General features: G+C 36.9%; 1 protein-coding gene and 1 pseudogene across 3 annotated transcripts; one reads left to right on the top strand and one right to left on the bottom strand.

Annotated features, from left to right (window-relative positions):
* Positions 1-40: 40 nt before the first annotated feature.
* LOC6740373 lies at positions 41-27,890 on the bottom strand. Of its 3 annotated transcripts, none has more exons than XM_016178767.3 (11): positions 27,289-27,890; positions 22,998-23,514; positions 12,734-12,862; positions 12,359-12,657; positions 7,684-7,900; positions 4,657-4,806; positions 3,048-3,191; positions 2,669-2,974; positions 2,328-2,587; positions 2,011-2,272; positions 41-1,954 (listed from the first exon to the last, which is right to left on the bottom strand). In XM_016178767.3, the coding sequence occupies exons 2-11, from the start codon at positions 23,125-23,127 to the stop codon at positions 1,608-1,610; spliced, it is 2,244 nt and encodes a 747-aa protein (XP_016022669.1). In that variant the 5' UTR covers positions 23,128-23,514; positions 27,289-27,890; the 3' UTR covers positions 41-1,607. The 3 variants fall into 3 exon arrangements, with proteins under 3 accessions (XP_016022669.1, XP_016022667.1, XP_016022668.1); XM_016178765.3 differs by lacking the exons at positions 22,998-23,514; positions 27,289-27,890 and adding exons at positions 18,870-19,344; positions 20,230-20,399; XM_016178766.3 differs by lacking the exons at positions 22,998-23,514; positions 27,289-27,890 and adding exons at positions 18,870-19,130; positions 20,230-20,399.
* LOC27207168 lies at positions 5,328-5,831 on the top strand (annotated as a pseudogene).

Here is a 27,890-nt window from a genome sequence, read left to right as displayed (position 1 = left end):
AAATTATGAGAATGTTTTGATGACAAAATTAGCTTACAAATACTTTTAAAACAATTTATTTTTTGTGGAACGACAAATTAAATCAATTAAATAAATCTTTTTATAATCATGTATAGTTTTTTATTTTAAATGAATCGTATAAAATGTAGAATTCATACTTGTAGGGGGAAAAGAGACAACAGAAACCATATTACTTACTATGTATACTTATTCTACCGATAATTTTTTGACTTCTTTAATCTATTATTTATTTTATGGATTGCATTATTGAATGATTCTTAAGCGTAGGGAAATCTAATTAAATTAATTAACATGGCTTTATGCATTGTTTATGAGTTAATTTTTTTCTATTTGCTTCACCGTTTTCACACACGAGTACCAATTATATATTCATATTTTTTGGCTAGAATTGTACCCACAATACAAGTAATTAATGGCGTTCTTTTGAGAACTTTGGACATCCGGAAATTGGTTGTTTCAAACATTTATATTTTTTTATGTATAACTGTAGATAGCTGTTCCTGTAATTTCGGGTTTGCTTTTATCCGAACAATATTGACTGCTGCACTATTTTTTACACGTTAGCAAACATACGTTTCAATGGTTTGGTATTTTTACGGCTACTTTACACTTAAATGTAATGAGGAAGGCACTTGACATTAAAAGTAAACCTCAACCCAAACCACGTCTAAATAAAACTTATTGATAAATATTTTAATGACATTAAACCGAAGATTGAATGCAACTATGCAGATGCACACTGCATATATTCACGTTGTTCCTAACTTTTTATATAAGAATTACTATCCCCAATATACAGGTTTTCCAAATGCGCAGGGCCTAAGACTAACTTTACTACCTTTCTGCCGTCAACTGCATAGTTTCCGATTTAACAATGAAAATGTATTATACTTTGGCGCAAATTTTATTATGCGGTCCGATAAGGAGTGGTGTTTTTATTCAGGACGTTGAGGCACCGTAGCATTCAAATACCGCATCCCTACAATATGATTTACATATGCTTGTGAACTTTTCCTTCCGTGCATTCTCAAAATTATTCTCCGGAGACTACTTTTTTGTCCAAATTTTATTAATGTATTCTCATATTTTCTGCTATTAATGTCTGATCGAAATACGGAAGACTCTCACACTAGTGAAATACAAAATTGTATTTCTATATGGTTGCCGGCTCCTCTCGACTGTCGGAAGACAACCTATTAATTTAACAAATATATTTTCCGTTTTTAGTACCATCGACATTTTGAAAATAATGTTTTTTTTTTGGAAACATAACATTTATTTATTAGATACACGCGGGTGCCAATATTTCTTTTATGTTGAAAACAACAGTGTGCTTGCTGGGTAGGATCCTTTTCAATCCTTTCCACAGTCTGGATTTAGCTGGGATTGTAAAACACTTGTTGCGGTTTTGAAAGAACTGGCCTTGTTGCTTAGCTCGAAATTTTGCAACCTAGGGCAACTTGGGAATGCCGACGCCGATGGCTAAGACGGGTCAACACCATTTTTTAAGCTTGCTCGATCTAACTCCTCCCCTGTTTTCTGAGTACTGTGGTGTACACAAACGGGTCACAGTCCAGTGTGCTGTGTCATCCATAATAAAACTGCGAGCCAACAGCTACTCCGGTGGAGAGAGTCCGTGGTGCAGTGCCATCATAAGAAAGCTGTGGCTGCAAAAAAGGTGGCTTTACACGCCGCAGTTTTGATGCGCCCCCAGCCGATATAGGCCCATGGGCCTGTGGAGTTACATTCATGGCCCCCGCCGAGATTATCGGTCCGGCTTGCGGGGGGTGTTCTGGCGTGCTCCCGGACAGCAAGTTTAGTGGGGTGGGCGTGTTATTCGCCCGCTGAATTACACCCATGTTCTCAGCGCTTATGACGTACCCGCCTCTGATTGTTGGAGCAGTTGTGTACTGGGTGATAGGTATCATAGTGCCTTAGAGGGAGAATGAAATTGGGATAACTAAAACATGGGTCGGTCGGGTTACATACCTAAGGAACTACTACTGGGCGTAGAATCTCCAATCACAATAGCCGACGTCACCATCCCAGCCATCGGACCGCCTAAGCCCGCCATACTTGTAGTCACAAAAGGTCCGGGTGTTATGCCAATAAGGTCGGGTGATTGACGAGACCCAACCATGTGCGGTTTTCCTATTTGCCCGGCGGCAGATCCTGGACTACACGCTGAGACCAGCTGGTTACAGGGGAGATCGGCGTACAGACTGCTGGTTGGTGCGTAAGTCAAGTAATTCTGTACGGCAGAAGGTATAACAGCTTATATATATTTAGTGGTCCGAGGAACTTACCTCTTTGGACAAGCTGGGTAAAGGAAGTGTAGTTTTAAGGTCGATTTCAGCGTCTATTTCGGAAATGGTGTCATTAAAGCCGCTTGGAATAGTTGTTTCCTCAACTGCCCGTCTCGTTGTTTTTGCCAAGGAGCTGGAGAGCGTTTCTGTTATCAGACGGTGTTTTTGAAGCGCTATCCTAGTCCCGAAGATGGCAATGGAAATTAGCACTCCGAGTGAAACCAGGACAAGAAGATAAAAATAGAGACGTTCTTGGTCCTCTATTGGAAGAAAGATTGTGATTATTTTACTTATTTTTCATTTTAGCTCTACGACTGCATTTAGGTAAATCGATTTCTTACCTTCTAGACTTAAGTCGGCACTGTGCGTCATGACAGGATTGACGCCACTCCTATCGCCTTCGACTACCAGAGAACTGTTTGTCATGCTCTGATTGTTCGCAGAATTAACGCTGAATTCGAACCCTAGTGATCTGGTACCGTTTCGGCGTACTGTCGTTGTTGTATTGCTGTACAGTTTGGGTATTGCCTCGGACTCCTTATAGATAAGCTCATCGTCGTAGAGATCATTCAGATCACCTCCAAAATCTTCAGGTTCGTCAGCCTCCACTTCCAACGCCTTGTTTTCTTTAAGGACTTGCTTTGGCACTACAGATTAATGTGGAATTCTATGTCTTAAAAGCCATGTGCATTAATTTATCCATTTTCGCTTGCAACTTACCGCACGTATAAACAACTTTCAAGTACATTCGGGAATTCGGTTGGCAAGGGCTGCCAAAAGTATTTGCGTCGGCTGCAAGGTTGCATCGACGTCTGCCATGGCAAATTTGCATTACAGTCTCCGTGGCATATGAAGCGAGACAAGCTATAAAAAGAAAACAAGAGAGAACGCTGTAGGCGAGTTCCCCTACTACCAGATACCCCTTACTCAGCTAGTGGGACGGTGATCGAGAAAGTTCAACATGTCATAGCGATAGAAATGAACAAAAAAAAAAAAATAACATAAAAAAAAGAATGAACAAAAAATTTTAAAAGTGAGGGCGTTGCAGTTTTCTGTTGTTTACCATATAGACAGAACTTGAAAAAAAAAAAAACAAATAATAATATTAAAAAGTGTCAGCACTTTTGGAAAATTGTTTGGCATATTGCTAGTAAAGCATTTGTCTATGTTAATCACTCTCTTCTAGTAAGGAATCTTGATTTATTAGGATTCCCTGTTGATCATCCAAATTGGATTTTAAATTATCTGAATGGCGACCCGTTGCGTCGGGTCCTCTTCAAAACTTCTCTATCTCGTATACTCCGAGTCACATCCGGTGTCCCACAAGGGAGCCACCTTGGACTGCTCCTTTTTACCTTATTACTTAACGACCTTACCTTAGTAATAAAACATTGGCGTGTAGTTACATATGTACGCATACGATGTTAAAATATGATTCCAGCATAAGGACATTTCTTGCCATTTGGACTTACAATACGATCTAGATATCTTTCAGATGCCGTGACAACGCACTAAACTTAAATGGCTCCAAGTGTAAAGATATGACCTTTTGTGACCAACCCAAAAGACTCAATGGACAGAATAACACGGGTTGGTGATCTTGGTGTTCTTTTGGACCTTAAACTAAAATTTTCAGACGATATTTCGACTATTTTCAATAAGGCCAGGGTGCGCTGGGTTCTATACAAAGTTGGTTAAAGGATCCTTGCATATGCAAAACCCAATTCATTTCATGGATCACCTATTTGGAGTCCACAATAAAAAATTTAAAAATTTTTTTATTGATCGCGTTAGAGTGGGCGTTGTTAATCTATAGAAATTTACAAGACTTATATAAAAGGTGAAAAAATATCAACACATTTTTCAAAAGTGTGGGCGTGGCAGTTTTATGCGGTTTGTGGGCGGTAAAGTGGGTGTGTCAACATGGGTCACCAAACTTGCACTGCGTCTTTGTCTTTATATGTTATGTATACTTGTATTTATTACATACTTTTAAACGAATCTACGAGTAGAGGCGTTAGAGAAGGAGTTACGAGAAATGGAATGGAATAAAAACCGATATATTAAGGAACTTTATGAAATGTAGTTTTTCTGTTTAGAGAGAACCCAATTAGGGTGCAAGCCAAGTGTATTTCTTTAAAACGACAAAATGGCATAAGCAGACGTCTAGATCCTAGAATCATGGTCCCATTGTTGAAAACTGTCTAAATAGGATTGCAAGTCCGATTGGCCAGAAATGTCCTGCCAGTTAGACAAATACCGGAAGTGAATCAGTCAAATCAGTAAGTTCAAAGACATTTGGACATTTCACTTTGGACATTTCACTTACTTTCTTCTCGAACTCCTTGCGGTTGGGGACACTGAATGCTCTCGTACTCGGTTCTTCCAAAGCTGGCACTATATACGGCTATACGGGAGTACGGATTGCACTCTAGTTGTGCTACATCATTGTGACAAGCAACCTTACTCCGGAACTCATCTAAAATATGTTAAAAAAGAAAAAAAATGTTATTTAATAAATGAATTAATAAAAGAACAAGAGAGAATGTAATAGCCGAGTTCCCCGTGTATAAGATACCCGTTATTTATATGGAAGTGTAACCGAGAAAATCAGTAGAAATTGGCTGAAAAAATAATAATATGTAAAAATTGCCTAAGAGTGGGCGTGGCAAACATTTTATCAGCAAAACAATAGAAATTTACAAGACTAATAAAAAAAATTAAAAAATATCGAAACATGTTTCGAAAGTGTGGGCTAGGATGTTTTGGGAGTTATAGTGGGCGTGCGACATTAACAAACCTGCGTCTATGTATCTAGAATCTTTATGCTTAATATCAACCTTCTAGCTTTTATATTTCCTGAGATCTCGACATTCATGCGGACGGACAGAAGGACACGGCTATCGATTTATATACTATACTTTATACAGTCGGAAACGCCTTCTTCTGCCTATAACGTACTTTTTAACGAATCAAATCCTTTATCTCATGTTAAAATTGAAAAATATATGGTAAATGATTGTGCATCAGAAAGTAACAAAAAATAACGCCGACCTGTAGTTTCCCAAAGAGTTCGAAAATGCCGAGACGCTGCTGATATCGGAGGTGCACATGCTTCTCGATCACCGCAAGCGACAAAACGAATCCGCCGACGAGGAGCAAGAGTTCTCCGAGGTCTTCATGAAGACATACGCCTACACGGATAGTTTTCGGAAGTTCAAAAACAAGGAGACCATTATGTCTGCGCGAAGCTTGCTGATGCAGAAAAAGCTGCACAAATTATGGGTAATTTGTGTCCGGAGGCGCCCGAGGAGGCCAAGGCGCTGATTCCTTCACTAGAGGGTCGCTTCGAGGATGAGGAGCTGCGCCAAATACTTGACGATATCGGCACTAAACGCAGCTTACAATACTACAATACTACTACTACTACTACGTATAAATATAGCTTAGGTATGAAGTCATGGTCCACATAAACAATAAAGTCAAGAACAGCAAGAATTTTAATTTAAGGCAGAATACGCACTATAACAAAAACCAACCGAGTCTAAATACAATGTAATTAATACTTGGATAAAAAATATATAATAAACCGAGTAGACATATCAAAATATTTCATTAAAACTAAACTGACTATAAAATACACTCAAATGGCACTACCAAAAGCAAAAGACTTATTTATCTGAGCCACAATAGCGTAATTTACAAATATAACGCCAATTACTTTTTCATTCTTCAAAATGTATACCATGAAACTATTAGCCCTAACAGTATCGTAACAATTCTAAAAAGTATAATTAAACTAAATGGTATGAACTCACTGAATTTAATTAATTATTATTATTATTATTATTACACCCTGGTATCGAGAAAATTACACGACTTTTAAAAGGAACTCACAATAATAAATAAGTTCAAAAGAGCATTAATGATTGCGAATTCGTCAATCTTGCAAAAACAGAACATAGACCAACAAAACTAATTTTTGAAATACAACAACTTTACGTTATTGATTTTTATGCTATTGACAATGAACAATGTCTATCCTGTATTGACGTGTACTAAAACTTTGCATCACTTATAAAAAAAAAATAGTAGAGATTGGCTAAAAGCCAAAAGAGCCCTAACTAGAATATTTAATTACATGGAAAACCACAGAAAATAAAAGCAGACAAGGACTCATCGTTTAAGATCATTTTATTAAACATCTTCACCAGTTTGGCTGAATAATGAAGGAGTGTGATTAATATCACCACCAGCAAAACAAGAATCGCCTTCACAAAACAATAAATGAAATAAGAGAGAATAATATAGTCGAGTTCCCCGACTATCAGATATCCGTTACTCAGCTTGTGGAAATGCGAACGCGCATTTTTGCTGATTCGTGGGCGTTAGAGTGGAGTAGATTTAAAAAAATATCCAAAACTGTTTCAGAAAAGTGGGCATTTTTTCATACAACCCACGCAAAAGTTGCCTTTGCCAGATTGCACGAGATGTGGTTGTATTTGCTAGCCCTTTTGATTACACTCTTTTAGCAGGTATTTAGGTTTCAGTCGGAAGTTACCATCGAATCTAAGGAGACATTTGCGCGCACATATGGTTATATATTCCCGATCTTTAATAAAATCTGAGTATATAAAATCTTACTATATAAGTCCGCGACTCAGGCGTAAATCTTCTGCATGACACATTTCTAAAGACTTCATTCTACTGGAGGAACCGTGAAACCGCCCACAATCCGTAAAAACTGACACGCCCACAGTATTGGAGAACGTTTTGATTTTTCTTTGTTATATTTAGGCATGCTCCGTAATCGTAGTTTTTTCGAATTCGATTTGGGTAAAATCCAAAAAAATTTTTGTTTGCATTCAACAGTAAACAGCTGTGTAAGCTTTTTCGCAGCCAATGGAGCTGCAACCTTGTTCACAGTTTCAAGATCGATGTTTGCGATTACTTTTTCACTGTATTTTGACAATTTAAGTAATTAAAATTAATAACATTATTTACGAACAACACTTTTGGACATCAATTTTTGTTCCTTATTAAATCAGATCTGATTTGATATAAAATAAGGTATATTTACTTTTTATTTCGGACAGACAAAAGATCACGTTTTACAAATCGAAAAAAGTTTACGAATTCGAAAACCGGAGCATCGCTTAGCGGAGCATGCCCGATTGTTTATCTTGTCATTTTCAACCAATAATCCAAAAAATATTGAAGTTTCTCATTTACACTTCCAACTATTCGTGCAAGCGATTAACATAGAAGAACTTAAAAATGGGTCGAGCGTATATTGTTGAGATATTGACGCACAGTAAATAAAATATCGTTTGTGTATTATATAAGACAAACTTACATGGGCGACATTTGTAAGCGACTTCGACAATTTTTTTGCGCTTGGGACAAGGATCGCTGCTTATTGCATTGGAGCTGGCTGTGCTGCTGTGATAGCTGCTGGTTCCAGACGAGTCGCCCACACCGCTGGAGCCCTGGCCGTAGAATTCTGGGGATCCGTGGAACTTGCAGTGCTTCTTCTTTTGGCAGGCCTCGACGACAGTTTGCAGTAAGGAGTACTGAGAGTGGGAAGAACAAACACAAGGATTAGTCTCCTGACTTATTTTCAATAGCTAAAATGCATGCAGCGAAAATAAGAAGTTAGCGAAGACTTCTTAGGATTGCTCTTCCTTTAACTTGTAATTATAACTGTTACTCGTTGATTAAAACCAATTCAGAAAGCAATAGTCGATTTCCTCAACTTTCTGATACCCCTGTTAAAATAACATTTCAAAAATTGTTTAGCATATCGATAGAAGTTGGGATGAAAACCGAAAAAGTGACAGCTTTTCCCGTCTCGTGGGTTTTAAGCCAAATAAACATTTCTCAAAAGTGTGTTTGGTATGTCGATAGAAAATGGTAAGACATTAAGAGAAAATGTAAGCATATTTTAAAACAGTTCCCTTGAAAAATTTGACAGTTTGCGGGCGTTGGAGTATCCGTGGACAAAATAATATTTGCATATTTATAAAATTTTACAAGAAAAATAATAAAATTAATATACAAAAATGGTAAATTCTTTTTTTTTTTGTTACAGATGCATGCCCAGTTGGAAGTTCGTGAACGTGTCGACGAAGAGAAGTGTTAAAGATTACTCTTTTTTCTTTTCTTTTTAACGAAACAATTTATTTTTTCCATATTAAGGAAGCTTGGTAGAAGCATTGAAAAAAAGACTTCCCAGAGTTTTCTATTTTAATACCTTCATATGTACTCTTTTAGATTTGTAACTTTCTACGGTTCTTCAGTATGGTCATTTACAGTCAAATTTCACATAAACCTGCTACAAATCAGGCAAAACAATACATTAAAACTACAATATATATCTCCCCTGTCATCACTTCAAGACCACCCAAACAACCTGGCACAAGACCTGCTGGACACCAGTCAACGCACCAGGAGGCTGCACCGATCACACCCTTTGGACCTCTCTGGGATTAGACACGCAAATTAAATTAAATTATATACATACATTATTATATACATCATACATACAATATCGACAGTTATTGTATAGTTTCGCAACAATTTATGTAATCAATTAATTCTCTACCGTTAAGTTTAGTCATCAAATTTAATGATTGTCCGCGAAGGACAGTTTTAAATTAATATATCCAAAAAAAAAAAAAAAAAAAAAAAAATCACTCAACACCTGATTTACATAACTGGGCCAATATCGAAATGGTCTATAATAGATTAATAAGATTGTCACAACATTTCTCAATTAAGTGTCCAGAATCTGTGCACCAGCGTATAAATGATCTGGCCTAGCCACCTTTATTATAATTTTTAAATAGTAGCCTACTTTTAAGTGCTTACGTGGTTTTTTTCATTTATATGAAATTTTGCCCCAATCAGTATAGTATTTTCATTATATTATTATCCAATATTAATATTTAAGTAGATAAGGTTTCATTTTTGGCCTGTATTCTTATTATTGTTGAAATCACAAAAATTTGTATGTCATTAAGCGTGAAATAAATGAAATGAAATACGTACTCTTTTGAATATGTTAAGAAATTTAAGAACTGATAGTTTGCCGATTGCTCATATTTTTACAATCGTGCACATTCGGGTAAAAGCCGAACCCTGTGTTGTCTACACACAATCTCTGTAGATATACTAGCATCTTCTTCAATCGCTTTTTATTTAAACAAAGTGAATATGAACATACATATATTTTTAGAATACCACCCAAACAATCAATACCACCCAATCAACCCACTGGACAACAGGCGACTGAGAAGAACACATCCACTCGACCTCACCACTGGCTGCTGAGCAATAAAGATACCCACTCACCGATGGCTGCACAAGACACTCAAGAGAATTAACCCCCAAAAAATACCAATGTATCCTTTTATTTAACGTCCCCACACTACACTTAATTATTGTCAGCCTAGGACAGATTTTAAATAAAAGCTTTCCCTGTTATAGAAAAAAAAAGGGAAAATGCTATAGTCGAGATCCCCGACTATCCGATACCCGTTACTCAGTACTCAGCTAGTGTAAATGCAAGCAAAAATGTGGCAGTGGCAGTGTTAGGCGGTTTTAGGGCGTTAGAGTGGGCGTGGCAAAAAGTTGTAAGGCAATTGGATAAAAATTTATAAGACTAATATTATTATGAAAAAATATCCAACAATTTTTAAAAAATGTGGACGTGGTAGTTTTGGGCGGTTTAAGGGAGTTAGATTGGGCGTGGCAACATGTGTCAACAAACTTGCGCTGCGTCTATGTCTCTAGAATCTGTATGCTCAATCTCAACCTTCTAGGTTTTATAGTTCCAATGATCTCGGCGTTCATACGGACATGGTTGACAGTCGGGCAGGCGGACATGATTAGATGGACTCGGCTATTAATCCTGATCAAGAATATATATACTTTATATAGACGGAAACACTTCCTTCTGCCTGCTACGTACTTTTCAACCAATATAGTATACTCCTTAGTCTATGAGTAACGGGTAAAATCAGCTAGGAAAACCCAAAGCGACTGGAAGAACAGGTTGAACATATACATCACTGGTTAAAAGTCACTACACTATTTCTATTACTATTTATTATATTGCACTATTTCTCCCTGAGGAACAAAATAGTTCCTAGGGTTAAACTACAAGAAACGCTTGCACCTCAATCATCCCAGGCGCTGTACCTGAGATTGGCCATAGACAAGCGGCTTACGTGGAGACAGCACACTTATATAAGTGCAGAAACTTGCCCCGTGAAGCTTAGAAAGCTAACTTGGATGCTAAGTCCTCCGAGCAAGCTAAGCTTTTGCAACAAAGTGGTGCTCTACGGAGCGACATTGTTCCCTTTAATAACATATTGCGTCCAAATATGGCAAAGGGTCCAAAACCGAGTGACAGTAGTCAAAACTATTAGCTAATCTAAATTTGTATTTAAAAATGTAATTTATCATTGCTGTTATACTTCCATGTTTTGTTCGCTCTCACTGTTTGATCCTACGTTTTAAAACTATTCAATTGGTTGATTAGCATAATAAAAATTATATAAGTTATCATCAGTAGTCTTAGTGCAAAAGCCCGGGAAAGTGCATATCTGCTTGGATAGCAGAAAGGTAAATGCTGTCACCAGAAAGGATGCGTATCCTCTTTCGCGAATAGATATTTTATGCGCCTTCCGAAGCCATGATCGTGTTTAGTCTCGATCTGAAAGACACTTACTGGCAAATACCACTCGACCCAGACTCTCAAGATAACATCGCTTAGCAAACAATGACACGTCATAACAGCAGAACTGCGAAACGATGTGTTTGTACATATATCTAGACGACGTTCGTTCCTTAAAGCGTCGAGTCACCCGTGAAGGTTCTGAGACTAGCTTAAGGGCATATTAAGACGACAGATCAGAGCTTAATATAGAATTTTTTAAGTACTTGTTAGGTGAAATACTTGAACATATTTTCGGGGAGGGTGTAATAAAAAACGACCCACTTCCTAATTCGTTAAAGCCATCGAAGATTCTTAAGAATAGTAACGGGATGTTTTTCTTGGTTCTGCTCGTTACGAGTTGCAACGGCTAGCTCAGAGAGGGTTTGGTTTGTTCGTCTTATGATTTATGATTTATGAATCTGTGATTTTTGTGATTGCCCGACCAAGGAGAGGTCAGGGTTTCAAGTGTAAGTCAGTTTGAGTATTTAAATACTTGATCTGGATTCCTACGGTCTGCATGTTCTCTCGAACGGACCCCTTGCTTTCTGAGTGTTTGCGCGGTTCACTTACTGGCCACTTATTCACTGACTGACTGACTGCCCGCGTCCTGACCGCGCAACTCGCGCCCGTCCCTTTATAGGCCGCGGGTATCCCGTTATTTCACCTCTTGTGCATGACCGGCTCCGGTACAAGTTCCAAACAATATCACGTTAGTTCACGGTGCCGTGAAAATCCGCACCGTTAACGTTCGACCTCCGTGCCCTTGTCCGCCTTGAGTCCAAGGTCCAGCGCGGTACCGTTAGTTCACAGTCTCTCCGCTTTGACTGGGTCTGCTCTCGCATTCCAGCCGTCGTCGCTAGGCCGCTCCACTGCACCTGGATTTGTGGGGAGTTTTAAGACTCCTCGCAACGCCTACACTAACGTTTACAGACCGCCTTATGTGTCTGTTCTTCCAATCGCTTTGGGTTTTCCTAGATGACTCGAATTTTACCCGTTACTCATAGACTAAAAAGGTTACTAGATTGGTTGAAAGGTACGTAACAGGCAGAAGGGAGTGATTCCGACCATATAAAGTATATATTTTCTTGATCTGGATTAATAGCCGAGTCGATCTAGCCATGTCCGACTGTCCGAATGAACGTCGAGATCTGAGTAACGTAACGGGTATCTGATAGTCGTCGGGGAACTCGACTATAGCAATCTCTCTTGTTTCAAATCTTATTTTAAACATGCAAAATGTGTAACTTCAACTTTAATCGGTATCTAGTTGACTTGGATAGAAAAATATCAAAATATCAATATAAAATACCTGTAATGCATTTGGCCACATGCAGTTCTCGGAAGCGTTGTCAGTAGTGTAATCAGTACTTTGAATATCATCAACTGAAGGGGACATGCTTGAAATTGATTCGGAACTGCTGCTGTTGGATTCAGGAACAGGTTGTACTGGGACTGCAAGGGAGTGGCCAGCATTCACGTATTTGCTAGACGGTGTTTTAAGTGGGGGTGAGCCAAAGATCGATCCGCGAAGAAGGTGCTTTGTTCTACCCCGGATTTCCGATCTTATTTCCCCAGACCCAGGACATAATTCTTCAATACTGTAGCCGTCTGTAAAGCGTGTGCGTACGAGGGAGAGTTACTATCAAATTTAATTTTATATTTATAAATGGGATTGCATGCTTACCTTTCGCAACAAACTTATTGTACTGGGCAAACTCGATTGAAATACTAGTACCACGGGGACATGCTATAACCACTTGATCCGAGTCACATGCCGCTTTTTGATATGTGCGCAAAGTGGCCGACAATAAAGCTATCTCGAAAGAAAATTTAATAAAAATAGAGATAGAAATAGCTATAGTAATATTATGTTATTTTATAAGAGTATTATAGAAATGTATAAGTACTGTTTCATAATTTGCTCGCACTTTTATATCCGTTACTAGCAGAGTAAAACGGTATACTAGATTGAGAAAGTCTATTATTTGTTTTGCTAGTAAAAATATTGGGGACCCGTCCACTGTGAAGCCTACAAACCGAAAAAAGCTGTCCAAAAGTTTTTAAAAGCTTTCGACATACCCAAAAGAAATAACAGATTCGTTGAAAATTATGTAACAGGTAGAATGAAGAGTTTCCAACCGTATAAGGTATATCTATTCTTGATCAGGATCAATAGCCGAGTTGAACTGGTCATGTCCGTTCGTATGAACGTCGAGATCTCAGGAACTATAAATATAGTGATGGTGCTACGCCCACTCACCCTCGCCTACAAACCGACCAAACTGCCACGCCTACACTTTTGAAAAATTTGTTGATGTTTTTCGATTTTGGTATTGTTCTTATAAAATTATATACAACTACATGCCAATGTATGCCAATGTATTTTGTCTAAAAGAGAATTAGATTCTGTTAACGATTTCCGATTTTTGTTCTATTTTCAAAAACAACCAAAATATGAGTTATTTTTTCAAAAGGTAGACCTAATGCATAGGGTGATACAAGAAAACTGGGAACATAATATAATAATATTGCAAATAGAGGCCGAACATCACCAATAACACCCTTTGACAAAAAGGAACTTGCCAAAATTGTAAAGGCGTCAAGGGCGGTGATCGTCGAATTGGCAAAACTGTCAAGCCAGAATGGACGCGACCGCAGTTAAAACATATGGTTATAATTTCAATAAAGTATGTTTTGTTATTATTTATGTATCAATAACTTATCCAACTCCCGTTTGCAATGGGCTCGGGAAAGGATGTCTTGGACTCAAAGGCAATGGGACACTATCATATTTTGCGATGAAGCTAAATTTGTTGTTAGTGTAGGTGATACGAGAAAAAACATCATGCGTACAAAGACAGAAACTACAATAAAGACTTCCTTAAAAGGACAGTAGTTTCTTGCCGGCACTAAGGTATAGGGATGTATATCTGACAAAGGATTGCGAAAGCAGCATATTATTGAAGGGACGGTTATTCTGAAAAATGTATTAATACTTTGGAAGAAAGTTTTCTGCCTTCAATACCAAAACTGATAGATTGTGGTGAATTCACTTTTCAGCAGGATAGAGCGTCATTGCACACAGCCTAAGCAACCAAAAATTGGCTGCAATATAAGCAAATTGAGGTTATAGATTGGCCATCAAATAGTCCAGATCTAGATCCATAAAAAATATTTGGTGGCTAATGAAAGAAAGCTTCGAAATGAGCCACAAAGCAACATTGCCAAAATTTGTTAAAATCAATGCAACATCTTATGATTTCTTAACAGCAAAATCGAATTGCGTAGATACTTAATCCTAAAGAATGTTATATCTTTGCCTATTATAGATAGACGGATATTGTTGTAAAGAGCATTCAAACAAAATCAAACATCAAGTTGTTGCTTATCACCTACAGAATAAAGGCTTGCAGACCGACAACTGTTAAGCAGGCGATTCCGTTATTTTGTATGCACCTTGCCTCTTCTCTTCGCGTTTGATTGCGCATAACTTCGGACAAACATACAGACGCGCGTTTAGTTGGCGCATTTATCGCTTACATACATATACAGACTACTGAAGAAGCTTGCGTCCGAATAATATGAATTTGAATTTTTGAGACGTAATTCTACTATAATAACACGTCTATTGCTGCCTTTTCTTGGGTTTCTGATTAGATAGCTTTTCTGAAACCGTGGATAAAATTGGTTTAGTCACTTTGATTGATTTATGTATATGTAAGCTTGCATCTGATTGACCACATTAAAACTACATATGACGGCATTAAGATTCGCTAAAAGCTTTCGATTTTCATGAAATCAGCAGCCAGCGCCGAGATGAATTTGATGAATACATCTTAGTGTGTTCATATTCAACAAAGTAGAGATGAACAAGCTACCAGACCTATCTGGCGTCACAATTACTCTGCAGCTTACATCACGGCTAACTTATCCAACTCCCGTGTTCCAGAGCTAAAGTTGACTTCGTTCTCCGGAGGATACACAGAGTATCGCGGATTTCATGTCGATGTTTTATACAATTCTATAATTGTAATCTATAAATAGACATGGACCCTAAGTTATCCTAAGTTATTGAAGAGCTGCAATACTTGAGAACCTGTCTGCAAGGACCAGCTCTAGATGCCATTAAGTCGTTAGATATATCGTCGGCCAACTATCCAATGGCTTCAGATTTACTTAATAAACGGTATTCTAATAAAGGTTTGTGTTCCAGTCTCACATCAAGAAAGTAGATTCGTCTTTGGCGCATAAACTTTGCGAGTTTTCGGACAAGGTCAACTCACACATGCGCGGTATGCAATCCTTAAGAACGGCTCAGGAATTTGCAGATTGGCTTACATGCTGCTGCAAAGATTTGCTACTTTGCTACATTTTGAGGCCTTCCCTTCGGAGCAATTGAATCGCATTCGACTAATACTCTCAACATTAAAAATAGTGTCAGTCAAACAAATACATATTCTGCCGTTAATCCTAAAATTGAAACTCCAAGCTCCCAGTCTAATAGTTCTCTAATGGTTCAGGGTCTCACTTCCGTTGTTGTTCTGCTAGCCACAGCTGTAGTACTTGTAAGGAGCCTCTCGGGGTTATTCATGTCCTGCAGGGCATTGCTTGATTCCGGCTCCCAGCTGCATCTGGTGGCTTCTAAAGGATTTACAGTCGATATCAGCTTACAATCTCAGACATCAAGCTATTCAACGTTGCTCACCGCAGTATAACAGACCATCAACACTGGAATATTCCAGCCAACATTCGGTTAGCAGATCCTGCCTTCAACAAGCCTCAGCGTATAGACATGCTGATTGGAACAGCATGGTCTAAGATTTGTTATGCGTCGGACAAATCAAGCTCGTCCCTGGACTGCCACTTCTTCAAAAAACTCGCCTTGGTTGGGTGGCTTCTGGGAAAGGACAACGACATTTTAATACCTCTACATTGACTGCCAATTGTGTCTTGGATAATCAAAGTGATGATAGTCTGGGTGAGGTTGTTCGCCGGTTCTGGGAGAGAGAGCTGCAATGAGGCTGTTTGCGCTAAAGCCAAGGAAGAGCTTGATTGCGAGAGGCATTTTGTTGACACTTACGCCCGATTACCTACAGGTGAATTCTCTGTGCATTTGCCATTTAAAGCCAAATCCGCAAATTTAGTCGAGTCCTACGCGAAAGCCCACCGTAGATTTTTAAACCTGGAGCGCAAACTAGAGCGGCTTCCTCGCCTCAGAGAACCATATTCGGCCTTTCTTCATGAATATCTAAGACTTTGTGATAAAGTCTCTGGACAACTCTGCGGACATTTATTCCTGCATGCATTTTCTGCCGCATCATTGTATGTTGAGGAGGATAGTACAACGAATAAATTTCGCGTGGTGTTTGACGGATCGGCTATCACTTCGTCTTGCCAATCTCTTAATGAGGCGCTACTAGCATACAACCTAAGCGGGTTGACATTTTAATGAGATTTCGATCGATTCGAGACATATGCAAAATGTATCGGTGTGTCCGTATGATGGCTCCAGATAATAATTACCAAAACATCGTGTGGAGAGACTCTCATAAGGAGGAGTTAAGTGTGTTTAGGTTGGACACAGTCACCTATGGAACCAAGCCAGCTTCCTTCTTGTCAGTGCGGGTAATGCATCAGCTTGTCCGAACTGGATCTACTGAAGGCTCTTCTTATCCCATTGGATCGGCTGCTTTGCTAGAGGATTTCTACGTAGATGACTTAACATAACCAAGACCCTTGGTCTTGCATGGGATCCATCTAGGGATAATTTATTATTTTCCTCTATAGGACATTCTTGGTCTCATTGGACATGCAATTGCTAAATGCAAGATTTCCTTGCAGAAATTGTGGAAGGCTAAACTGAACTGAAACGAAAATCTTCCTTCCGACCTGGATGGATATCAGCAGCAATTTTGTGAATGTAAGCTGTTTAACCATTCTTAGATTAGTACTAGACCCAAATAGTACCGTAGAAGTTCATGAAGTCTGTGATGCCAGCATGGAAGCGTACTGAGCTTACGTGTACATTGTTTCTAAGTCCGAGGAGGAGAATAACGCACATAAACCGCCCAAACCGGTTACGCCCACACTCTTGAACAATTTTTAAATTTTTTCTTATTTTTTTCCCAATACCTATCAATATTTCAGAAAAATGCTGAAACTTCGCGTTCGCATTTCCACAAGCTGAGTAACGGGAATCGGAGAGTCGGGAAACCCGACTATAGTTTAGACACTACCAGTATGGGCTATTTCTATCATAGCCAACATTTACCACAACGAGAACGATCTAACAAGGCGAACTGATTTTCAGCTAATTTGTGTCGATGTGGCAATAAGCGGTGGCATTCGAAAATAATAGAAAATGCTATAGTCGAGTTCCCCGACTATCAGATACTTGTTCCTCAGCTAGTGTGAATGCGAACGCGAAATTTCATCATTTTTGGGGGACTGGGCGTTTCAAAAAGTTTTTAGGCATGTATATAGAAATTTAAAAAACTAATAAAAGTATGAAAAAATATCGAAACCTTTTTCAATAATATGGGCGTTGCAGTTTTGGCCGATTCGTGAGCGTGGCAAAAAGTTTTTTGGCAATTTGATAGAAATTTACAAGACTAACAAAAAAAATATCAAAACATTTTAAAAGTGTGGGCGTGCCAGATTTTGACTGCGTGAATGTTACTGGTAGCTGCATATTTAATCGTAACATTCTAGCTTTTGTAGTTCCTGAGATCGAGACGTTCATGCGGACAGACCGATAGGTCCTGATCGATTCGGATATTGATCCTGTCATGAATATATGTACTTTATATGCTCGGAAACGCTTCCTTCTACCTGTTACATAATGTTGACCAAATCTAATACCACAACTGATGCTCTATCCGATATCCGTTGTTTAACTTGTGGTTGTGTGAGGGAGCACTTTGAAAACTCCTTTTAAAGTATACTATATAAACATAGACATATATAAATTTAATAACTGTTTTAGTGCGTGGCAATATTTAAAAGAAACTTGCACAAACAAGGAGAAAGTAGAATCGGAATGCTTAACATTAATCTTATAGCACCTATGTCCTTTTCGGAATCTACTTTTTATTCCACTTATTTTTGTAAAATGGAAAAATGTGTTGATAGGGAAAAAAAGAAAATCACGTTAGTTTTTCATGTTATCCTATTTCTATTTACATTCTTGAGCAAATTCACAACTTTTACGCTGTTCATAAGAATACTATATACGTAAAGTCCCGAAATTATCACTATTTTCTAAAAAGTGTGTTTGGTTAAGTTAATTCGTATATTTAAAAGGGCAATAAATAAAAAACAATAAAAAATTTAAATTTTAGTGGGTAGAGGACAGCACTGCTCCCAGGATTAAATATGAATGGAAGCCCGAAAACCGTGGTACCATTCGTAAAACCACATTTTACATATATTTGAGCGTGGCACTTTTGGTCGTTTTGTGGGCGGTAGAGTCGTCGTGGCAACATGGGTTAACAAACTTGCGATGAGTCTCTAAAATCTGTATGCTTAATCCGAACTCTCTAGGGTCGATATATCCTGATAACTCGACGTTCATGCGGACGGACATGTCTAGATCGATCCGGCTATTGATCCTGATCAAGAATATATATACTTTATATAGTCGGAAACGCTTCCTTCTGACTGTTACATACTTTTCAACGAATCTAAATTTAATAAGATAATAACTAAAACCGTTGCATTTCGGCAAATGAATTTTCGTTAACAGCATACTAAGTAAATGATTGTGGTTAAAATTATATATATACGCCTTTAAATCGATTAAGTTGCTTAACCTTGCTTACCGAGAGGATCGATGCGAAAAATGATTTCCCCATCTGCCGTGGCGGTGCTAATGATACACATGAACGACAGAAGCAACGCCCTGGCCTTCCAGTAATCCATACTCTGGCAGAGGCGAAACACTTATAATCAGTAAATCGACTTGCGGTGAAGCAGGAGAAGCCTTTGGCGGCCTCGTTTGTCACTCGCATTAGAATCCAAGCTCTTCCTGTTGACTTTCTAAAATTGCCACTCATGGGTTTGTTAAATCAGCCCATGTGAAGCTGCAGGAAAGTAAAAGTCGGTAACGTTTCGCCAATCACTTCATGTTAATATTGAGCGCAAATAATTAATTTGGGCTTTAACTTTAAAGATGAATATAAAGCTCTGATTCATTTTTTATTGGGACTCAAATGCAAATTATTTTTATTGGTGTTGAGGCTAAGAGAGATTCCATCGCTTTCCACCGATTGCCTTATATCCGTGCTCTACTGCTACCTATAAATGAACATAAATTTGATTCACGGACGGCTCAACCTATAAGCCCATTAAGAAAATATATAGAAAGTGCCACTATAAGACCAATTTCGATTTTGTGAACCTTGTCAAACTAAACAATAAGATATGTAGATTTCTGACTCAGCCAGCATTTCCGAATATACACAGATGATGAAAGGGAATTAAATTGCTAAATATTATTTTAGGCGAAGCTGAAATCAATTTCCAAATATTCAACGAAAATTAAGCATCAGGGGGACTTCCCAATTGCAAAATATTGATTAGCTTCTTAACGATACTCGTAATTTTTGCTCTTGATCTGAGTTTCCATTGGGCAAATGCCAATTATCTCTTGTAATGACAGCAGTCGAATTTATTCAAATGTAAACAACTAATATTTGTTCTTCTTTATTTGACCAGTAACATGAAGACTTTTTTATTCTTTTTATATTTTATTTATATTCTTCATACTTAAGTGAACAGTGCTCAGAATAACTGTTCGAGAATTCACAGCCTCTTAAAAAATGTCGTTTTGAGAAAAACCGACTTAAGCTTCATATCGTTTGAACTAATCGGAATTTACAAAAAAAAAAAATATATGGTTTCACTTATAATAAATCCATGTAAATAAATATATTTCCAGTCTAACCATCTATACTTCCCCCCTGAACACTCCTCTTAAGAAACAGCGTGTGGTCGTTGGTGGTGGCTACGGAACGAGAGGAGCTTAATTTTTGGCTGCCGGCTATTAGGCACCATATTTTTAAGTTTTGTGCTTTATTCTCGATGGAGTTGGAGGATGAGACTTATGCCGCACTCATTGCTAACTCCGTTCTATATTAGTATTATTATATTTTACTTATTTACTGTTTCGGAAACACATACACTCTTAAAGGTTCACTCGTGCTCGTTATGAAAAAACACGTGCAAATATTCATTCGTTTGCTTCTGTTCGTATCAAGTTCAGCGCCTGCCAGGCGGTACCCAACGGCCAGATTTCAGGTCTAGTATCTTAAACAACACGCGTCCGAGACGATGGGAGATTTACGGTGAACTGCTGTATTTTCTGCCAGGAGTTGGAATCAGGACGTTGCCATTGGTGCCGAGCGTCATCGCGCAGCTTCAACGTCGAGTTGTCGACAAGGAAATTCTCTCAGTACGAACAAAGGTCCAGCATATCTACTCTTTCTGAGGATGACAGCGCATGACTCCCGCAAGAGAGCCCGAGCTCCTCCTCTCACCATTCGAAACTGTGAATGTGGGTCAGTGTGACTGCCGCACTGGGATCCCGTTTCTTAGATTTTATTCTTTTGCTCCTATTCTATTCAATGGGATTGAGATGCAGGCCAAAGAGAGTTAGTATGTGCGAAGAGCAGAACTTGTTCAATGCTATAAGTATACATATGTATAAGCGTGTCCAAATACAGATTGAGATGTATATCTCACTGTTGGCCTCTTATCAGATTCTATTTATTACTCAGACACTATTAGAAAAAAATTAAACATAAACACAAAAGCTCAACATTTCGATAGCATTTTTACTTAATATGAAAAAAATGCGTATTATTCTACTTGTTACTTGCAGAGATGTTGCTTGTTAATATGAACTAAAATTAGTTAAAAACTGTTTTCAATAATATTTTTTAAATAGATAGAAAGTTAAGTATTTGTTCGTTAATAAAAACATTTTTTTTAAAGCTGTACTTACTTTTTATTAAATTGTAATTGTACATTTATTATAAATGCAATTGGTTTTCATTATTTGATTTCAAACACGAAAGAAACCAAAAAATTGTATACACTGTAGCTCATATTAAATCAGTCATTTGATTATTTAAAATTGAACGAAAAAGAATAATGAATAATACCCAAATACGCAATAATCTGGAGTATGGAAGTATTAAGTATCAAACATCTGGCCAAATTCTTTTTGGAACTTTCTCACGCAGGTATTTTCGTAAATATAACGGAATCTTTATTCATCTTTCTATTTCTACCCAATATACGTAATATACTTTGCCCACATTAGATATATTCAGGTGATAGTTCTAATAGTTATTGAGGTAAGGAAACGTATTTTAGTTTAAAATATAGTTTTTACCTAAAAGCAGCCGTTAAGATGCCATTTTTCTATTTATTATTTATTTGACTAATTTATATAAGGTCAGTTTTAATTTTAATCTCAAAAATTTTTTTTTAACTGTTGGGCTGTTTTTTTTGTATATAGAAAAACCTTGCATAAGAAATAATAAATTCAAAATGAGAAATTTATTGACTTAACAGCTTAGCACGGATTTTGGCTTCGTCTACTTTTGTAGATATGAGCAGCCTTAGTTTCAAAATTCTAGCTTTTATAGTTTCTGATTCGACATTCAAACGGACGGACAAGCGGACTTGGCCATACGAATCTAGTATACACTTTTTCACTAAAATTGACATTTATAATTCCAACATTCTAACTCTTATAATTCACAAGATCTCTATAAATATAAAAATCTCTCCAAATGCACAATGACAACTACCACGAGAAGTAAAGACATGTTTATTCAAACCCTTGCTAGTATTCTTTACAACGATCTTAAAATTTGTATAACAAATAAAAATATGATATCAATTGGAAAGGATACTGATGTACAATGTACATTAAATACTCAGAAATAAAGGCAATTTGCTTGAATCACCTGACTTTTAGGTCTCACCATTACCTGTAGCTTTCACTTTAAAAACGTGCAAACAAAAACTTTTTTCAAAAGTGTGGTCGTTTAAGTGCACGTGGGAAGGCTCTGAAACACGTCTACTTCTCTAAAGTCCGCATGCTTTTATACTGCGCTAGATCTCGAAGTATATCTTTGAAAATCTATAGAAAATAACAAGCCTAATAAAAAATTTTAAAAATCAAAACATTTTTAAAAGGTGTGGGCGTGACAGTTTTGGGCGGTTCGTGGGCATTCGAGTGGGCGTGGCAACATCAGTAAACAATCTGCATGCCTAATCTCAACTTTCTAGCTTTTGTAGCTCCTGAGATTTCGACGCTCTTACGGATGAACAAACAAACATGGCTACATCGACTTGGCATATGATCCTGTTCAATATTATATGTAGTTAAATGATCGCTCCCTTCTACCGCTTACAGTCTCTTCAACGGTTTTACTCTACGAGTACACGGTATAATTACGCGTAACAAGTACGTTCGAACTTGGACAAATTGCAGATAATAAAATCTGCATTACTTATATTTATCTTGTAGATTTTTTATATATTGACTTTCACAACTATCCAGAACTATCTTAACCGATTTAACGTCTATGCACTTGTTGTACTTTTAGGTCCGTTATAATAAAGGTTTCTTAGGATCAACATTGCGCTTTTAACTTTTGTTCAACTCGCCCTGTATAACAGCAACATAAAAGACAGTTATATGCAACCGAAGATTAGTAAAGATACGAAGATATGTAAATCGGCAATTCCGAACACTCATCGGTCGAAAAATTATAGCATTAGCAAATATCCGAACCGTAATCGCGTGTGCACACGATATGGTTTTGAACATAGCTAAACTTTTAGGAATGATACCGAAAAATGTACATGTGCGGGGTGCGCTTAATGCAACTCCGATAATAATGGTTAAGATAAAAATGGTTAAGGGGTCTTACCCAATTTTTCTCCACAGAATACAGAGTTTAGGGACATAGTCCATATTAGAGCCCATCCAATAAGCACCACACGATGACGAAGGGGTTGTGGGTATGAGGTGTATCTCTTCCATGCCAGGCGCGACTCCATTACAAAGACGCAGCCTTCTGTCGCAGGTGGTTCTTCAGATGACAGCAAGCTTAGTGGTCTTCGACCACTTATTCTTCACTGGAGAGTTAAAGTCCTACGTTAATGTACGAGTTGGTCTGATATTGGACGCCACTTTTTTAAGTTTTTCTTATTTTCTCCTTGCTTGGGAGACAATTTTTAATATCTGAATTCATTTCAAAATATTAACATTAACAATTTATCCATACTAGATAAGGTGGATTAAGTTAATGAGGAACTTTTTGTCAGTCTGAATCGAATATAAGATTCAATTTGATACAAGATATTCGATCTCTGTCGAATTTTATGCCCTTAATTTGTTTTCAGGTTCAGCCACATTTCTATCATACGAAAGTTCATAGACGAAATCTGTTGGGGAATAAAAATACATTAAAATATGATTTTAAACTAGAAAAGTAACGCATAAAACTACACTGCTTGCATAGTAACTCGACTATAGCGTGTAGTGTGTGTGTCACGTTCTCAATATGCAGAGCGTTCAAAGGGATTAACTCTATATTGTAGATACATTACACCATCTGCTGTGATAAAGATATTGAAATCCAAAATGTTTCAATGTATATATAATGCATATAAACATTGAATGTAAAAACGTCCGATGGCGTTGTTCATTTGATGCTTAAAATTGTTGAGAGAATTTTAAAACTGAAATTGTTTTTAGTTCGATTGTTTACTTGGCGCAAAAGAGTATTCTAGGGTCTTGTGGTATACAACTCACTAGAAAAAAATTTAAAAGAGAAAGATCTGGTTTTACCAAAAGTAAACACTCTAGTCGAGTTGCTTGACTATCAGACTATTGGTGGGATTTTTAAACAAGAGAGAGTGCTATAGAAGAGTTCCCCGAATATCAGATACACGTTACTCCGCTAGTGTGAATGCGAACGCGAAATTTTATCATTTGTCTGGGACATCGATAGATATTGGGAAATAAAATAATAACAAAAAAACTAAAAATTGTTCTACAATCTGGGCGTGGCAACATGGTTCAACATGGTTTTTGTCCCTAGAATCTGAATGCCTTCTAGCTTTTATAGTTCCTGAGATCTCGACGTTCATACGGACAGACGGACATGGCTAGATCGACTCGGCTATTGATCCTGATCAAGAATATATAAGCTTTATATGCTCGGAAACGCTTCCTTCTCCTTCTTCTTCTACTCTACGAGTGTAACAAGTGCACTATGAAATTCTTATATGTTCAGCAGATATTATTAGCTCAGCGTTTCGACTTTTTGGCCACGCGCACAATAGAGTCTGAAAGCAGAACTTAATACTGTGCGAGAATGGTACCACAAATTATTCATTATTACAATTTCTGTATTTACTTTCTGAATTTATAAAAAATATATAAATAGATACAAAAAATCGGAATTATTTTTTGTTATAAATAATGTAATTAATTTAAATAAATCTATTTATAGGAAATTTAACTTAAAACAAAATTTATGATAGATTGCATAACCCCTAAACATTTATCTATTGATTTTTTTTATATTTTAACTTACCAAATTCACACTAAATACATTTAAAATTTTTTTTCATATATCAAATAAAATTGGCAAAACAAATAAAAAAAATTTAAAAATATTAAAACAATTTTTTAATGTGCAGTTTTGTGCGGTTTGTGGCCGTGGCCAAAACGGTTTTGCTAAGCCGATCAAAATTAGGTAGAAAAATAATAAGTAATTGAAACATTGTCCAAAAGTGTGGGCGTGGTAAACAAACTTGCGGTGCTTTTAAAGTTCCTAAGATCTTGACGTTCATACGGACAGATATGTTAAAAAAACTTTTCTATTGAATGTGGATCAAGACTATATACACTGCTGTTATAAGGTTAGACGCACGTTTAGTTGCATTAACCTTTTCTTCGTATTTATTTATTAAATGACTATAGAATGATACTTTAAATATAATTTTCAAATGATTATACATATCTAACCAAATTTGGCTTTTCATACATTTTCTTAAAACTACTCATTTTTCATTTTCAATTTTTATAAGAAAAGTATTTGGATCTCAACTTAAATTATGAGATGGCATTACTATTTGATTTTATTTGAAATGTAAAGAAAATAATTTGAGTAATGAGTACTGCCTCCTTTGCTAGTAATAACTTCATAAATCCGGTCCTTTATAGCCTGGTACGAGACATCTATGTAGCTCAAGGAAATCTCGCTCAAAGCAGTAGGATTAGCTCTGCTAATGTTTCCTTATCTTCGTATTGCGTTCCTTCTTCGCATACCTTCAGTGTTAGCCAGCCCGAAAAACTTTTTTTATTATATTAAGAACTGGAGAATATGATGGCCAGGTCATTATATTAACGTTTTGACTCGAAATGAAAGAGTTTACTACTGCAAAATTATGAGCATTGCCTTGTTGAAAAATCCAAGTAATTGGTTGCTAAAAACACTATTTGTTTATACTTTACAAAAGTTTACACGTGTGCACAAAATACGAAGAAATTTAAGCTGCGAGCAACCGAAAACACCTCTGATTGCCATGGAAAATTATAAAATCTTCGAATGTACAGTTATTTTTTCGCAAACCAACCAGCTATGATAATTTTTTTTCGAACAAGATACGAACTTTGATACTTTGATTTTGGACAATTAAAACAATCATGATAATAAATAATCGAGCTTGTTAAAAAAAAACGATGGTGCGTCTAACCTAAGACCAGCAGTGTACAGTGTCGGAAACGTTTCCCTCTATCTCTGACATACTTTTAAAAATTGGGAAGAAAAATAATAAATAATTGAAACATTGTTCAAAACGTATCAAAACTTTTTAAACAAGTGTGGGCGTTACAGTTTTTGGCAGCTTGGGCGTTGTTGGAATAAACAAACCTAAATCTCAACTTTCTAACTTTTATAGAGATCAGAGCGGTCACGCGGCCAGGCAAACGGCCAGACGGACGGACATGCCCAGATCGGATATCTGATATATATTGATATTAATATATTATTGGATCAGACACGCTTCCTTGGGTTATGCCAAATACCAATATAATCACAAACTTTAATGTATTTCTTTCTTCCGAATCAAAAACGAATCAGAACCACTTTGTATGATCAAAAACGGCTCGCTTAATTTAATCTTCTTTAAACTAATCTGAGTATCGGACACTTAAAGCTTGCGTCCCTTAAATAAAAAGTTTTTTAATATTCGATAATATGGTTTATAAGTAAGATCGTAAGATCATAAGTATATAAAATGCGGCGAAATTTAGAAATTTTTTAAGTGTTATACCGTCACCGCTTTGAGTTGCGTTATAGGGGGCGTGGTAGTTTGTGGAATTTTTTAATCGAAGAGTAAAAGGGTATGCTAGATTCCTAGAAAAGTATGTAACAGGCAGAAGGTAGCGTATCCGACTATGTAAACTATTTATATTTAAATATATAATTGCCGAGTTGACTTTTGGCACATTTTCATTAGTCTTGTGAATTACTATCGATTTGCCAAAAAACTTTTTGCCACGCCCACTCTAACGCCTTTAAGCCGCCAAACAATCGCGCCTACATTCTTGGCCAATTTTTAAATTTGTTCTCATTTTTTCTCCAATATCTATCGAGATCGCAGAAAAATGTTTATTACAAAACCGTTCCTTACATTACATGGTCCATTATATAAAATATTAAAAACAAAAAAAAAATGTTTGAGGGCGTGATTGCTATTGAGCGATAGAGTGGGTGTAAGAAAGTTAGTTGTAGAACTGGTATCTGGAGTCTGCATGCTTAATCTTAACCTTCTGCCTTTATGGTTTCTAAGATCTCGAAGTTAATACGGATGGAAAGACGGACATGGCCAGATAGACTCGACTAGGGATCAAAAATATAAATACTTTATATAGGGTTGCAAATGCTTTCGTCTTAGAGACATTTTAAAAAATCTAGCTTACACTTTAACTCTTTGAGTAACGTGCTTAAAACTATTACTTTAGACAGGCTCACAAAATATACTGCATGTTTTATCTCTACTCCATAACTCGACATCATGAGAGACGGAGGCTAGCGAATTTAGCAAATATTGGTTTTATACTGCCAAGTTCGTTAAAACGGATATGGAAACATATCGTTTTCTGTAAAAACAATATTGTTAAATGTTTTAAAAACTTATAAAAACCTTTAATGAGAAGATTATCCAATCGTTCACAGGCGGACTCGGCTATCCTTTATAAAGCTGATATTATATTGTTAAGTATTATAGATTTATAACACATTCTCCATTTTATAGAATTTGAATTTTTGTTAGATTTATTACGATATATTATTTGCTTTGGACTTTTTGTAGTACAGATTTTTTTCTTAGGAATGGTTTCTTATTTCATCATTTTTAAACAAATCACTTTAGATCTTTTGGTTTACTTTTATTTAAAAACTTTTTGCCTCATTTGTTTTCTTTTTATTTTTTATTACTCTTGATAATATGTTTCATATAGTTGTTTCAATGATAGCTGTAATTATTTACCGCCACTTTCTAATTAATTATTTTTTGATTACACATATTGACATTTTCAATAATTCTTCAGTATCCCACAGATGATGTCAAGATAGCCGTGATTCAACTTTAGAATGGTTCACATCGATCGGAGAGCACCTTTATTCTTCTTTACGACTGCGGGAATGTTTGACATTCAAGCCACGTTCACAAAACTCGTGCGGTTTACAGAGCCTGACTCCGGTTGCTGGGCAGTCAGATGCTGGACTGACTAACGGCATTCCGAA

Source organism: Drosophila simulans, chromosome 3R (assembly GCF_016746395.2).
Source record: "Drosophila simulans strain w501 chromosome 3R, Prin_Dsim_3.1, whole genome shotgun sequence".
In the NCBI taxonomy this organism is placed as follows: Eukaryota; Metazoa; Arthropoda; class Insecta; order Diptera; family Drosophilidae; genus Drosophila; species Drosophila simulans.
This window is presented reverse-complemented; position numbering and strand designations above follow the sequence as displayed.